This window comes from Vipera ursinii (genome assembly GCF_947247035.1).
Source record: "Vipera ursinii genome assembly, chromosome: 2".
Lineage (NCBI taxonomy): Eukaryota > Metazoa > Chordata > Lepidosauria > Squamata > Viperidae > Vipera > Vipera ursinii.
In genome coordinates this window covers 276,734,337-276,750,800 of record NC_139513.1, presented here as the reverse complement: position 1 = coordinate 276,750,800, position 16,464 = coordinate 276,734,337, and the positions used below count along the sequence as shown (strand labels likewise).

At 42.4% G+C, this 16,464-nt stretch overlaps 1 protein-coding gene and 1 long non-coding RNA gene across 2 annotated transcripts in view; one reads left to right on the top strand and one right to left on the bottom strand.

The window, feature by feature from the left end:
* Positions 1–707: 707 nt before the first annotated feature.
* LOC310633673 lies at positions 708–9,988 on the bottom strand. Its single transcript, XR_014491075.1, has 3 exons — positions 9,845–9,988; positions 8,664–8,772; positions 708–930 (listed from the first exon to the last, which is right to left on the bottom strand). It is a non-coding gene; the product is annotated as an uncharacterized lncRNA (long non-coding RNA).
* A 350-nt stretch (positions 9,989–10,338) lies between these two features.
* Positions 10,339–16,464, top strand: part of LOC310634991 (sperm flagellar protein 2-like) — a gene marked incomplete at its 3' end in the record, with an annotated part of 89,169 nt that continues 83,043 nt past the window's right edge. Inside the window, exon 1 of the mRNA XM_083353528.1 lies at positions 10,339–10,562. Coding sequence (XP_083209654.1) covers positions 10,505–10,562 — 58 coding nt within the window. The 5' untranslated portion in view covers positions 10,339–10,504. The remainder of the gene's footprint in view (positions 10,563–16,464) is intronic.

The window sequence follows — 16,464 nt, the reverse complement described above, 5'->3', positions numbered from 1 at the left end:
TTCATAAGTGAGTTTTGAACATATTTTTCTATCTGAATATATGGCCTGCCAGCCTATTTTGGTCCTGGAGAATATACTCAAGAAACTGAACAAGTTTAAGGGAATTCAAATAAGAGATCAGAATTATAGACTGAGGGCGTTTGCAGACGATCTGGTTGTTACGGTGACCCAGCCAGAAAATTCTGTTGTAGAATTGATGGAGATAATAATGCAATATGGGAAAGTTTCTGGATTTAAGGTTAACATACAAAAAACTAAAATGTTGTCTAAGAATATGACAGTATCACAAAAGGCTGCTTTAGAAGCGTTAATGGGATTTGAAATTGTCAAAAGGGTTAAATATTTGGGGGTATATTTGTCACCCTCAAATGCAAAGCTATATAAAAATAATTATGAAAAGCTATGGGGAAAAGTTCAAAAAGAATTGGATAGTTGGAAAAAACTACAATTGTCTTTATTGGGAAGAATTGCAGCAGAGAAAATGAATGTTTTGCCGAAATTTCTATTTTTATTTCAAATGATACCTATTCTTAAAAAGGATTCAAATTTGGAGGAATGGCAAGCTGAGATCACATTGCTAACATCTAATGGATGATGGGAAAGGATGTAAAGTTCCACAATGATATCTATTTTTGCTTTATTGATTAGACTGATGCTTTTGACTTAGTATGCAACAACAACAAAAAACCTTTAAAACATGGGTGAGCCTATAAAGTCCGCCAATTTAAAAATGTGCATATTGACCAGGAAGCAAAGTAATGTGGAGTTCAAATGGAATAAGGAGCAACAAACTAATTGTGCCAAGCTTGCATATTTTCACCTTATTGATTTAATTGATATGCAAAAGATATCATTCTGGACTAGAACAAATAGCCAACATCAGCATCCTCAAACATTCTTGAGGATTGAAGTGAGGAAGACTTAAGGAACCTGTGGATGAAGGTGAAAGAAAAGATTACAAAAACCTTTGTACAATGTTACTAAAACTAAGATTATGTCAACAGGACATAATAGCCCATCATAGCCCAATACAAATTGGCAAAAAGCAGTAACAGTCCTTATTTTCCTAGGCTCAAAAAATTCACAGGAATTTTGACTATAGCCATACAATAAAGAGACATCTGAAAAAGACTGTGTGGAAAACAGTTTATGGCAGATTAAAATGAAAAGACATCACATTAACAATAAAGGAACATATTGTTAAGTCACTGTTGATATGGCTTGAAAAGTTAATAATCTGAATTACTGAAACAAGAAAATGTCTTGCAGTGCTGAAGAAAACTATGAGAAATAGCTTGGACAGCAAGAAAAACAAATAATTATAAGTAAATGGTTCACTACAAGCATTACTGATGAAACTATACATGAAATATTTTGGACAAATACTTTAAAGAGTCTTGTGGGAAGACTCTGATGGTTTGGAGAACTGAAGACAATTGAAAAAGACATTGTTAGAAAGATAAGTATCTATATCATGGTGAGTTTACCAGCAACTGATTTAATTGTCTTTTAATTTTTGTATTGTCATTTATATTTATGCCCTGTGAACCGCCCTGAGTCCCTTTGGGAGAAGGACGGTATAGAAATCTCAATAAATTAAATTAAATTAAATTAAACTGAATGACAGAATGATAATAATACTATTACAGTAGGTCCTGATTTGTTCCGATGCATGTATTTCCAGAACATGTCATGGTTCCGACAGATGAAACTTTTCAAAGAACTTCTAGCCATTGTTTACCTTAAAGAATCTCTGAGTAGCATAGCATGGGCACTAACACAATCAAAGCCAAAAACTGAGTTCCCCTCCCCTGAGCACATGGTATCAAAGCACAATTCCCTCCTCCAGCTGACAGTCATAAATCACATTCTCCAATTAGTTTGAAACATGAGCTTTTCCTCCAGTTCTCCAGCCCACCAATTCTTATCATCTCTTATTTCAATAACCTTGGTTCTCACATTAGGTTCAGCTAGACTCTCATGCACATTCCTCCCCCCCTCCCCAGCATCATCTAACTCTGAAAGCAAAAAAAAAAAAAGAAAATGATTGCATCTCCATTTGTTGTCAATGCAAAAACATCCGATGTTAGCAGCGTTGACAGAACATTTTGAAGAAAGAGATGCCTTTTTTTAAAAAAAAAAGATTCAATTGAAACTACATCTTTAGTCTGAATTCTTGCCCATTCTCTCCCCACAGGACATAACGGGCCTGGGTGCAAGCCACGGTGGCAGAGTGGCTTGGCCTTACACCTGCAACCCCATAGAGGTGAGAGCTCTATGGGGTATGCTTCACCCAGAGTACGTTCTGGACCACCCCCGGAAGCAGAGACACAACCCATCGTGAGAGGATGAGGAGTGGCCTGCTTCTGGGGGTTCGCCCGGCCAAGTGGCAGTGGCAGGGCGACGATCCAGAAACCCACCTACCCGACTCGACCCTCCTGCAAATTCACCATCCAGGGGACTGCCTTCCCGGAACCCCTTGTGACTATGCTCGTTCAATACTCCAGCACAGTACTACACGCCCTCAGGGGTTCCCCCCTCTCCTGGGTGCGACCCGCCTGCACTACATCCAATCTCGATGACGGGCCCAACCACTGGGCCTCTGAGAGATGGCCGGGCAGGGTCAGGGGCCTCCAGCATAAGCCCAACAAGAGGCCCCTGATTAAGTTCTTAGTTAAGTTTTTTGTGGGGTTAGGGAGGGGGGAGGGAGAAGACTATGGTTGCGCGGGAAAGGCACGCCTTCCAGCCACCATAACGCATGCCAGGCCTACGACCATTCGCGACGGTGTACAACGAGGACCAGTCGCCGATAATACCCAGTGGCGTACTGACAAACATCCCATTCCCAGGATGGTGGGGAACGGCAGAAGGTGCACAGACAGAGGGCCGTATCGTCACCGGGAGTGTCATCTCCGCTCTGTACAAGCGTTGAGACGCTCCGACCCTCTGTACTCCCCCGGAGGACCCGGGAGCGAAGGTGTGCAGCCTCCCATGCTAAGGCTGGTCTACCTGAATGCAAGGTCCGTAGCTAACAAAGCTCACCTCATTCGTGACCTAGTGGAGAGCGAGCATGCGAACCTGGCTTGCATCACGGAAACCTGGCTGGGCCCAGAGGGTGGTGTCCCTCTGGTTGACCTCTGCCCGCCAGGTTTCCAGGTGCTGCACCAGCCTCGGGCCCATGGGAGGGGCGGGGGAGTGGCAGTTATCATCAGGGAATCCCTTAGCCCGCGAGAGACCACCGTCCCTCAGATGGTCGGGTGTGAGTCTCTCCTACTGAGATACGGCCCAGGGGCGCAGTTGGGCCTGCTGCTGGCGTACCTACCACCTAATCGTGCAGCGGCGGCCCTGCCCGAGCTACTCGATGTCCTCTCAGGGTTGGTGGTTGAATTCCCAAAACTCATGGTCTTGGGCGACTTTAACCTACCGTCCCTGGGAGGATCGTCCGAACTGGCTCGGGAGTTCATGGCTTCCATGGCGGCCATGGACCTGTCGCAAATAATTTCTGGACCGACTCATGAGAGAGGCCACACCCCAGACTTGGTGTTCTTGTCTGGACGGTGGCGTGATGATATCGGTGGGGGTGCCACAACTGTTACGCCCCTGTCATGGACCGATCACCACCTCCTGCGGCTAGACTTCCCCTTTGCCACCCCCCACCGTGGGTGCACGGTGCCAGTCAGATGGTACCGCCCTAGGCGCCTAATGGACCCTGATAAGTTCCAGGCAGCGCTTAGGGACACACATGCACTCCCTGCTCACAGCTCGGCGGATGCCTTAGTGGAAGCCTGGGAAAAGGCAGCCACGGAGGCTCTGGACCGAGTTGTACCCTTGCGGCCTCTGACCCGGCGCAGATCCCAGGGAGCCCCATGGTTCACTGCGGAGCTCCGGGAGATGAAGCGTCGGAGACGGGGCCTAGAGAGCCGTTGGAGATCCAGTCGATCCGAATCCGACCGATTGCGACTAAGAATCCTCACCAGGTCTTATCTCGCTGCGATAAGGGTGGCAAAATCCAACTACTTTTCCACCCTCATCGCGTCGGCAGATAATCGCCTGGCTACCTTGTTCAGGGTGACTCGCTCCCTATTAAACCAAGAGGTGAGGGAGGAACCCTTGCAGGGTCGAGCCGAGGAATTCGGTCAATATCTGCTGGATAAAATTGCTCAGATTCGAACTGGCCTGGACTCCAACTGGGCTGAGCTGGAAGAACAAGACATGGACAGTCTTGTCGACGTCATCTGGGAGGAATTTGATCCTGTAACTCCTAAGGAAGTGGACAGGATTATGAGAAGGTTGAGCGCCTCCACATGCTTACTGGACCCGTGCCCTTCCTGGCTGGCCTATGCAGCTCGAGAGGGGACACGAGGCTGGTTCCTAGCGGTCATCTCTGCTTCTCTGAGTGAGGGTCACTTCCCCACCGCCTTGAAGGAGGCGGTGGTGAGACCTCTCCTCAAGAAGCCCACCTTGGACCCATCCTCTTTGAATAACTTTCGTCCTGTCTCCAATCTTCGCTTCCTTGCGAAGGTTGTTGAGAGCGTGGTGGCGCACCAACTTCCTCAGATCCTGGATGAAGCGGTTTATCTAGACCCGTACCAATCGGGTTTCAGGCCGGGCTACAGCACGGAGACGGCATTGGTCGCTCTGATGAATGATCTCTGGAGAGCCCGGGACAGGGGCCATTCCTCTGTCCTAGTCTTATTAGACCTCTCGGCGGCTTTCGATACCATCGACCATGGTATCTTGCTGCGACGCCTCAGGGGACTGGGAGTGGGAGGCACGGTTCTGCGTTGGTTCTCCTTTCTCCAGGGTCGCTCGCAGTCGGTGCTGACAGGGGGACAGAGGTCGACCCCGAGGCCTCTCGCTTGCGGAGTCCCTCAGGGGTCGGTCCTCTCGCCTCTCCTGTTCAACATCTACATGAAACCGCTGGGTGAGATCATTCGCAGCTTTGGAGTAGGGTACCATCAGTATGCTGATGACACCCAGCTTTTTATCTCAACTCCAAACAATATCAGTGATGCCCTCGACGTGATGTCCCGCTGCCTGAAAGCGGTCCGGGAATGGATGGGGAGGAACAGGCTTCAACTGAACCCGGACAAGACTGAATGGCTGTACGTACCGGCAAGCCAGGATATTCAGAACGTCCCATCGCTTAACATCGGGGACAAGTTACTACCCCCTGTTGATAGGGCCCGCAACCTGGATGTCCTCCTAGACTCGCAGCTCTCCCTGGAAGATCACATAGGAGCTGTGACCAAGGGGGCCTTCTCCCGGGTTCGACTAGTTCGCCAACTACGGCCTTATCTGGACCTGGATGCCTTACGTACAGTCACCCATGCCCTTGTGACCTCTCGCCTAGACTACTGTAACGCTCTCTACATGGGGCTGCCCTTGAGATCCACTCGGAAGCTTCAACTGGTGCAAAGTGCAGCGGCACGGACACTCTTGGGAGCCTCCCGATACTCCCATATCACACCTCTCCTCCGTGCGCTGCACTGGCTTCCGGTTGCCTTCCGTGTGAAGTTCAAGGTGCTAACAATGACATACAAAGCCCTACATGGCATGGGTCCGGACTACCTACGGGAGCACCTTCTGCCAATGTCAGCACCCCACCGTCCTGTGCGCTCCCACAGAGAGGGCCTCCTCAGGGTGCCACCGCTCAAGGAATGTCGGCTGTTGGCCCCCAGGGGGAGGGCATTCTCAGTGGGTGCGCCAGCCCTCTGGAACAGCTTACCAACCGAAATCCGGATGGCCCCCGACCTCCGCACCTTCCGGCGCGACTTAAAAACCTTCCTGTTCCAGCAGTCCGGCCTGGCATGATAGCTTTAATTGGGGTCCCAGTTTGTTTTTACTATTGTTTTCTATTGTTCAATCTGTATACCTTCCTTCCTCTGTACACCGCCCCGAGTCCCTCGGGAGAAGGGCGGTTTATAAAAACAAACAAACAAATAAATAAATAAATAAATTCAGAGCACATTACAGATGTGTGCCCATACCTGTTGTTTTCTTTCCCTCAAAATATAAAATGATCAATTGGAAAGCCTGTTTTTGAAACACATTACTAACTTAAAATGTAGTTTAGTTTTTACATAGCACAATCTAGTCTTCAAATAAAAGACAGTATTGTGTCAGGTCAGCCCTGATGCAGCTGGAACATACTTCAAAGTATTAAAGAGGAAATGTACTAAAATAATAGTGAAACAAAAGTATTCTTGTCCTTAGAACAGATGCTGATCAAGGAAGCCATAATCCTGTTAGCGAACTACACGTATTACCCGGTGACTGTCTTAAAGAGGAATGTACTAAAGTCCTTGTTTAAGCAAACGTAGTCTTGTCCTTAAGGCAGATGATGATTGGGATAATTATATCCTGTCTATACGTACTACAAGTAATTTTCTTCTGTAAACTGTCTTTGGGTAAGAACGTGTAGAATATTAACCACATAAGTAACAATGTATAACAATGTATAACTAGGAATTAGAGGTGTATAAAAATGTCTGTTTATGAGCCCTTCGGGGTTCAGACTTTTGCTTTGTTCAAGCCTTCTGAACCTGCGCATTAAACTTTTCCTTTCCTGAAGAGCTGGTGTGAGTCTCTTCTTTCTACAACAGTTCTGGTGATAAACTGCAGGCCTATATTATTATACTTGGATCAGCGTCAAACATTGTGCAAAATAATTGAGCTTGTCAATCAACTTGGCCTTCATTACAGCCTTTATCAACACTCCTGCAATACAAACTTTGTACACCTTCTGTGAAGGGGAATTCAAAAGGAAAAAGAAATCCCATTGTATGTTTCTGCTGATGGTAGTTGATGATTCCTGTCACAGTCCCCAGAATATCTCGAAATCTGTTTCTAAAATCACCAAGCTTTTAGTGTAGCTTCTAAGGATGCACAGGGGAGGGAGGAAAATGCTCCATCACATGGTCTAAGTCCCTGGGTGCAAGATTGGATTTTACAACTGAACTTCAATACTGTGTACAAAGCAATAAATACAAAATTGATTTAACTGTTAAAAGGACAGGTCTTAGTTTCAGTCCCACATAATAAGGCCTGAAGCAAACTACATATGAATAAGATTTATATCCTGAGTCATGCTTTTATAAAATGCTCTTGTGTAAGGACAGTTTATTATTATAAACAGCTGGTTATAAATGTATCCCACTCTTTCATCAAACACAGTAGTTTACATATTTAGTTTGAACTTTTTTCTTCTGACAACAAACCTGTGAACTATCAGAGATATATTTCCTCAAAAAGAAAGAACTACAGTATTCCACAGTCTTTAACTGTTTAATTTTAAAATAGGCATATCCTGCATCTGGCTGAAAGAGGTAGTCCTTGACTTATAACCATTGGTTTAGCAACTGATCAGCTTTACCATAGCATTGAAAAAAGTAATTTACAACCAGTCCTATCACTTACAACCCGTGCGTTATCACCATCACATGATCAAAATTTGGGTGCTTGGAACTGGCATGTGTTTATGACAGTTGCAGCATCCCAGAATTATGTGATCACCATTTGCAACCTTCTCAACTAGCTTTCAACAAAGTCAATGAGGGAAATCAGATTTGCTTAACAATTATATGATTCTGTCACTGGAGTGATTTGTTTAATAACCATGGCAATAAAGGTCATAAAAACAGGTTATACTCACTTAACAACCACTTTGTTTAGTAACCAAAATTCTGATCCCAATTGTGGTCATAGATTGAGGACCATCTGTATTCACCACCTGGTTTAAACAAAGTTAAACTGACTGCCATTTTGACTCATCTCTCTTGCAAAATGAGCAAGAGCTTCTGAAAAAACATTTGCACCAATAAGGTATTGAACAGACTTTAGGCATTTTAATTAAAAAAATATGATGCTAATACCTTCCATCTTTTTTTAACATAATCCAAGGCAAGATCAGAGTAAATAGACTCCTATTCAGAAAATATATTGCCAAGCAATACTTGTGTCACCGTCCTTCTGAAGCACAGGTTTTCCCCAGTCCAGCTCAACACATTAAGACTGAATCTTAGATTACTGTTCCCTAACGGATTATATATGCTTGATTGTAAGCACTTAAGCAATCTAAACATTTTCACTTGATCCCAGTATATTCACAGGCTTGGTGACTACTACTGAGGAATATGAGATGAGAGTTCCTAAAGAGACCTGATTTTTATAGGGCCTTTCCAGTGTGTTGCTTCCGTTATGGAACCAAACAAGTCAGGGAAGATATGATTTTCCCCATTAATCTCTCCATTCCATTAGATCTTGTTAGGTCAGACCCACTAATTTCATTCTGCAGAATGTTCTCTAAATGAATGGGACTGAAATACAGACATGGACAATGCACCATTATTTTCACAATCAAGATTTCCAAATCCTCTCCAGTTCACCCACTTCCTCTAGATTACTGTTGTTCAAAATCAATTTTTTTCTATCCATAACAGGCAGCACAGGAGAAAATGCACAAAGAAGTTTATTGAAATACATTAAAAAGATGTAAGAGTCACTGGTTGGGTTTATACCTCATTGTAAGCCAAAACAAACAGTAGTATTGCCTCTAGCAATCCAAACCAATTTCTTCACATTGGTCACACCTTCACCATCTCCAGGTGAAGATCTCTTACGGCAGGAGAACAAAGGCAAACAGAACTCTTTCCAAAACTCACCCCATAGAAAGAAAACATTCCTACAAATGGTTGCTTGCTTGCAGAGTTTGAGTTTCTCTAGGTTTGTAGGACTCTATCCAAGTTCTAACAGGGTTGCCAGTGAGATTCCCTAAAAAACAACAACCCAAGATTTACTTTCAAGTAAATCCAGATACTTTATGAAGAATCCAGGTAACAAAAACCACAATGACTCAGGTTTAAACTATTTTTACCTATCTTATATAGACTGTAATGCAGTGTATAAAAACAGATTTCATTAAAATTTAATGAAAAACAGACAGAGATAAAACTCAGAAATGGATTTAAAAATCCAACACTAACAACTCTGGTCTCTAGAGTGAAAGATTCACTGTTTCAAATCTGATCATCTGGATTCTGGAAGATCCTTCCTGCACTGTAGTTCACACTCTATTCCTGTAGAAAACTATGAAGAGGCTCGTGTAATACCAACAATTAAACATTTATAAAAACAAGTAACAGTATGGATTAGGAGCTGAACTACTACTAAGAATATCCAGGCTGAACTTTTGGCCACAGAAACTTATTAACTGTCTTCTAATTAGCCAATTTCTCTCTCTCTCAAGATTGTCTGGACAAATTATTTAATGTTTTTTAACTTTTGTATTTTGTATTTTGATATTTATTGCCCTGTACACCGCCCTGAGTCCTTCGGGAGAAGGGCGGTATAAAAATTTAATAAATATAAATATAATATATATAAATTAAAGGCGGGTTATATGTAGGCATTGCTGGAGAAAGAAAGCAATTATGTTTGGAAGAGTTAGGGGTAAAAAGAAAACAGGCTGACAAAGAACAAGGTGGCTGGTCACTATCAAAGCTAACACTAGTTAAGAGTATAGAAAAACTCGAAGTACTGCAAAATGGGAAGATGTGGAGAGACTTGGGCCATAGAATCGCCAAGAGTCGGACACAACAGAATGGATTTCATCATCATCATCTGCAAGCAACCTTGAACTCCCAGAGGGCAAATGGGATATAAATCTAATAAGAGCCCAATCAAAAACTCTATTGTCTCATTGATTGGTATCTCCCCAAAAATAATAAAAATTCAGGGAAGGGTTTTATCTATACAATGCCTATTATATCAAGGCGTTCCTTTGTATTATTGATATGTACCTTTAAATAAATGAAATCTATTAGGGTGGAACTGAAATTCTTACATAGGAAGCTGGTTCTTCGGACTAAAAGAAATACTCATAAAGTGTTGGATAAAGTGACGCTTCTGTCCCCATTGTTCATAGTTTGAATTAGCGTTATGTGAGAGACGCTGTAAAAAAATAATAATCAGCAGCATATCAGTAGCAGACATGAAGAGATTCAGCTTTTTGTATTTTCCCGGAGGATACAACGGTTAAACTTTCCCCTGCCCCGCAAGTTTTCAAAGCAAAGGAAGCGAGGGAGGGAACAAAGGGGACGTAGCCACCGCAGTATTAATCAAAAAGTTAAAAGGTGTTTCGTGCTCCGGGATTAAAATCCCCACCACCCTTCCCAAAGCCATTCGAAACGATCCCGAAAATGGGATAGGGTGCTACAATGAAGTTTCTAAACTGCGCATGCTCTCACCGACAAACTGCGTTTCCCCCCCCCCCCCCCCCCGGCTTCTCAGCAGGACCTTTGTTACCTTCTCCGGGCTCAGCGGAGCCAATTTGGTTCGTCTGCGCAAGCTCACATTTATTCTCCCGGTGCTGCTTGGCGGGCCGTGTCTTTTAGCCCGGCTGGCGGGAAAAGGCTGGTTGCCGTGGTGACGGGACGCGGAGTGTGGCTCGAGCAGGTCTCGAGCCAAGCGGGGAAAGGGCGCGGAACTGCGGCCGCTCGCGGCCATGACTGGCATTCTGTGCGATTGGCTGAATCGGGAAGTGAAGCTCTCGCGGACAGTGGGTGAGTCCAAGGAAGTGGGGGTTTCATTGCTTTGAGGCCCAGGCGAGGGGCGTCGCCCCTACCCCCCACTGGTCCCCAGCAGGCTCCTCCAACAGGAGGGAACATTCATATTTTTTTTTTCCCCAGCTTGTCTCGAAGCAGACCGTGTCTTTTATCTGGAAACCGAGCCCCACTTCATTCAGGGTGGGAGAAAGCACCAAAGTGCATGATATTTTGGATATGCTCAGAAGGCACTGCTGGTTTTGGTGTTTTGCTTTGCCACAGCCTTGGAAAATGGGTGTCTGGGTTGACACTTCTGCCTGCCTGCCTGCCTTTCTCTGCTGCAAGGGAAGATTAAAAAAAAATTAGATTAGAAAATAATAGGAGGTACATCTGAGGAGAATGCTGCGCGCATCTGTGGTGTTGGAATTGAATAATGGATTATATGCCAACACCCTAGCAACCCTATAGGTTCTAAGTTTGGCATTAAGCTCTTGGAAACTTTTGAAGTGTTCCATTTTTGATGACTGAGAGCAAAAGGTATTTAATGGCAGTACATTGGAAATACCTTAGAATTGAAAACAACTATTTTTAGCGGCAGTGCTTTATGAAAATAAAAATATTGGACCATGTTTCCACACAGTTACTTTGTACTGTATTTTCCAATTATTTAAAAGAAGCACATGGGTTAACTTTTCTCTACAAACTGTTCATGTTGACTATTTTGATAGGCTCTCTGAATTTGCAGAAAGGGTTCTTTACAGTATTTTAAAAAAAGAATGGTGATTTAATGACTGCTGGAACTCTATATGCTCTACCAATTATCTGAGGCCTGGGGTCCCTATTTATACCACCCAGAGGGCCAGTGTGCCTGTACATACCTCGCTAGCTCCTTGGCAATTTGTCTACTGCACCTGAATTTTTATGTTCTTTAAAATATATTTCAAAAAATGCGGAGCTAACTTGCCACAAAGCAAAACACCATCCTCCAGAATAATCATGTATTTATATCCCGTTTTTATTTTTATAAGTAATTCAAAGCAACAAACATTCCAAATATCCCCCCTCCTTCTATTTTTCCCACAACAGTCCTGTGAGAGAGAAGGTGACTGGCTCAAAATCATCCAGTCAGTTGTTAACTCACTGAACATTCCTGAACTTGCCTGGAATTTGAAAAAGAGAGCTATCTGTAGCCAGTGTTTTGTTTAGAAGTGTGTCCACCTGTCTTGAAAAAAGCAGAAAAAGTATAAGCGTAGGGTTGTGCATTGCTATAGTGCACAGGAACCCACTTATCTGCAATTCTTTAAACCAAATATGGCCTTTTCTGGGGAAGAAAGGCAGCTGCATAATCCCAGGAAAAGCTGCATAATCCCAGGAAAAACTGCATAATCCCAAGGGGGAAAAATGCAACTGCCTTATTTGAATCCAGAATGCAGTGGTACAGTACAAGGGGGCAGGTAAAATGAAGAAATGAACAATGAAGAAATGCTATTTGAAATAGATGCTTTGTAAACTATCTATGGCAAGTCTTCTCAGTCACTGTTTTGCAAAACATTCACAACAATAAATATCCATCAGAATCCAAATCTGGGGTTCCAGATTTAGATGACATTTATGGCTGCTTATTTTGTTTCTACCACTAGTAAAGAAATTAGTGAGAAATTATCATTTTTATAATTATTCCTGAAGTGGAAAAAAACAATTGTATAAAAGAAGGCTTCAAATTTATATTGAATATATCATTACAATTAAGCCAAAGATGCAATTCCAGCAAATAGTAATTTGTTCACAGAAGTTCCCAGACTAACCCATGACATCTCCAGCAAGCGACAGAAAATTTGTTTTTCCACCTAAGGCCCGGAAGAGATAGTAATGAACTAAATAGTCAAGTAGTCCTCAACTTACAACCATTGTTGTTGTTAGCTGCAAAGTCGTGTCCGATCCATCGTGACCCTATGGACAACATTCCTCCAGGCCTTCCTGTCCTCTACCATCTTCTGGAGTCCATTTAAGCTCATGCCTACTGCTTCAGTGACTCCATCCAGCCACCTCATTCTCTGTCGTCTCCTTCTTCTATTGCCCTCAACCTTTCCCAGCATTAGGCTCTTCTCCAGTGAGTCCTTCCTTCTCATTAGGTGGCCAAAGTATTTGAGTTTTAGCTTCAGGATCTGGCCTTCTAAAGAGCAGTCAGGGTTGATCTCCTCTAGGACTGACCGGTTTGATTGCCTTGCAGTCCAAGGGACTCGCAGGAGTCTTCTCCAGTACCATAATTGAGCCCAAAATCTTGGTTGTCAAGTAAAGTGGATCACAATCCCGACACTCCCAGTTGTGTTAAGTGATTGCACAGGTCATTAAGTGGACAGCGTCCCATGTAAGGAGTGTGTGATTCCTCAGGATAAGGAGAGGGAGGCTCTGGGAGGCTCCATTCAGGAAATGAAAATCTTCCCTGCTGAAATCCAAGCAGTCCCTGAGTGAGAGGCACTTGCATGTGGCCTGCACTGGGCCTGTCAGGGATACCCAAAGCATCTTGAGCTGCTTACCTTATCATGCTGTGTCTCTTCTTTTTATTTTAGCTCCCTCTCATCTTTAGGGACTTGCAGAAAGAGCTTCCTGCCAAAGAATGTCATCTCTCCTCTGCATACAGAAGGGAATTCCTTCTGTGGGGTGCAGGAACAGAGCAAATCATCAGGATCTGAGCTCTGTTTCTGCACCCCACCGAAGGAATTCCCTTCTGCTCCCCTCAAAAGGCAGCTCTTTCAGTCAGCTCCCAGAGATGAGTGGGAGTTCTCTTGGCAGGCCACAGTAGCTTGCAACCTTCCCTGCCAGCTTTCCCATTGATATTCTGGGGAAGCCGCAAGAGGAAATTTGCAAATGACAATCACATGTTTGTTTGGCAACTGCTGGTACTTAACAGACAGGTTGTCAAGCAACCAGATCATGATCACCAGGGTTTTTATGCAAAGTTTTACAACATTAGGAAGTGCTTTACAGGCTGCAAAGCACTCTTTCTGAGGTTGTTGTAACACTGAATGGACATTAAACCACCAGTTGTAAGGCAAGGACTACTTTTATTGTGTAGCTCAGGGGTCTTCAAACTTGGCCCTTTTATGACTTGTGGACTTCAACTCCCAGAATTCCTCAGCCAGCATGCCACAAGTCATAAAAGGGCCACATTTGAAGACCCCTGGTGTAACTTTTGACTGGCTGTCTCCTAGCAATCTAACCTTTATACTTAACAACCTTCAGACCCCTGCCTTTGAAGATTTTGTGGGGTAGTTTCCATAAAGGGGGGGGGAGCTCAAATGTCTCCAGTACTTCTTTGTGTATGATGTGATTAGATTGCTCCTTATAGGAGTTCAAAGCTTGAAAAACAGGCTGAAGCAATTTGCAACATCTATCCTCTCAAACTGTAACTTATGATTAGCTGTCTGTTGTGGCTTGTAGACATCTTAGTAAAGAACATGACCTTCAGTTTAGTATAAAATTAAGATAGATTTTCTTCCAGCTCTATATAATGCTATATTTGAGCCTCCTCCTCTATCCATAAAGTTATTAGCATATAAAAGCCCTGCTGTTAATATTGTGACCAACTTTGAAAGAAGAAATTCCACTTTAATTAATAATAATTTATTACGTTTATACACTGCCCAACTCTTAGCAACTTTAGTTACTTTTAATAGCTTAGAATGATAAATTTTTAAAAAGGGAACCAGAATCTGTTCTTGCTTAGCACTTTTCAAATCAGGAACGGGCTTCTTTTGGTGCTGCATCTGAGATGCATTGAGATAGCATAATTTTTGATGTTAATCAGCAGTAGCAGTTGCGAACTGATCTAAGTTTCATAGGTGTCTATCTCTGAAATACTAACTCAAGCAAACATCACAATGTTTTCTGCATCAAATAGTTAAAAAATATATACTTAACTTCTGGTTTGTTAATAAGTAGCCAAACATCTAATCCAGGTAGAGTTGTAATTGACTTGCCACCCTTTTATGAAGGCATTAATCAAGACAATCTTTTAGAAATATTTTTGTATAGTCTTGCTTGCAAAACTGAGTGGGCAACCTGTTCTTCCATTTATTTTGCACTGGAAAATTGTTTCACCTGTTATGACACATCTAAGCACAATAAAAGAATAATGCTTGTTTTTCCTTAGAGGTATTTTTATTTATGTACAAATGTATGCTGATTGTAGTTATTCATACAGTTGATTTGACTAAACCTTTAAAAATTCCCTCTTTTGGTAATCCTGAATTAATGATGTGGGTTGCATAGTTTGAATGATGCTTAATGCTTACGATAGCCTTGAGTTACTTAACACTGAATTTCCAGAATGCCTGTTCAGATGCCTGTTGAGTATGTTTGCTTTTGTAGCCGCTGATTTACATAAGTCTCTGTTTCACTATTGAATCAGGACTGTACGTATTCCATTACTGTAGCTTCAGGGCTTTCTGTGGTATGTTGAAGGCTGTATATCAAAAGTGAGTAGGATAAGGACTCTCTCAAGAAAGGGTGAAAATGCTGCTAATGTCACCCATTTGTCCTAAATTCTATTTAAGGTAACCATTTTGGTCCTGCCTACTTTGAGAGATGGGCAACAATCTGGATACCACAGAAGAATTGCTGAGAAGCCGTGATTTTTACACTTCTGACTTAAGGAAACAAATCTCTACCAGAGTTTTGAAACAGAGCTTCTTACGTGAAAAACCTTTGGATGGTGTTCCTTCTGAGCAGTCCAGTTACATATCTGAAATTCCCATAAGAAAACTAGGAAAGGATTTTGGTTACCCAGGACGCTTTTATAGATTCAAGGGATGCACTATGGTTAGGTTCTCTCAATTAATAAGGACTCCAGAGGAACAATCAGTCCTTGTAGGGATCTGTTTATTCCATAGTTCCTAATGTTTTAGCTACAAATGCTTTCCCTCCAGAGCAGAGTTTCACCAACGCTGGAGATGAAATCCTCCTGAGGAGAAGCAGAAGAACCAATGTTCTATTCACTTTAGTTCACAGGACAGTGATTTTATGTTTTGTTTTGGGAAAGGTCCTTTGTTTACTGGTGTTAGGCTCACTTCAGGCTTATACCACAATTACACTTTTATTTCTTTGTTCAAACCTGCAAGAAGCTGTACCACTGATTTTTAGTATTTGTTATTACTTAAAATCAGATTTTGCAAGCAGGCTGAAAAATTAGGATTAGAAATTAAGTGATCCCCCAGGGCCATAGATTACATCCATTGCTTGTAAACTGTCCATAGTCACTTAGGTGAGATGGGCAGTGTATTTAATAAATAAATAAAGAACTTAGGGACAAGTCATATGGTAATGGATTGAAGCGGTAATTGTTTCCTTGGTTAATCTTCCTGGCCAGCATTTATTATTTTGAATACCACCTGCTATTCTATCCATAGACTCTTAGAGACCAGCTGTAACTTTTGCTGATCAAATTGTGACCAAAGTAGCCAAACTACAAAGTAGTTTTCAGACTTAAAAGATTCTGTTACTGTAGTTACAATAAAGTAGAATTAACTCATTTGGTCATGTTTTCTGTCTGGTTTACTAAGGAAGGCTGATGTCACCACATTCTGAAGAATACATATTTTTATTTTATATTATATTAACTTTTGTTATTTGTATTATCTTAATCTTATTTGAATAATTTATATTTATTTCACATTGACATTTTTATTAACTTTTATTTGGAAGGAGATATACTGTATATGATGTATGAAAAGTCAGTCCCCATAAAGTAGTTACAACTAATATTAACAATATTAGTTAATATTTTTCCAAAGAAAATGTTATCTAGGAATCTTCAAAGGTCATGTGTAAAATAAGAAAGGAAGTATTTAGAAGGAAATGACAACCAATTCAGACATTAAATTTAATTTGTATAGTATCTGTGGAGTCTGATTTTGTATAA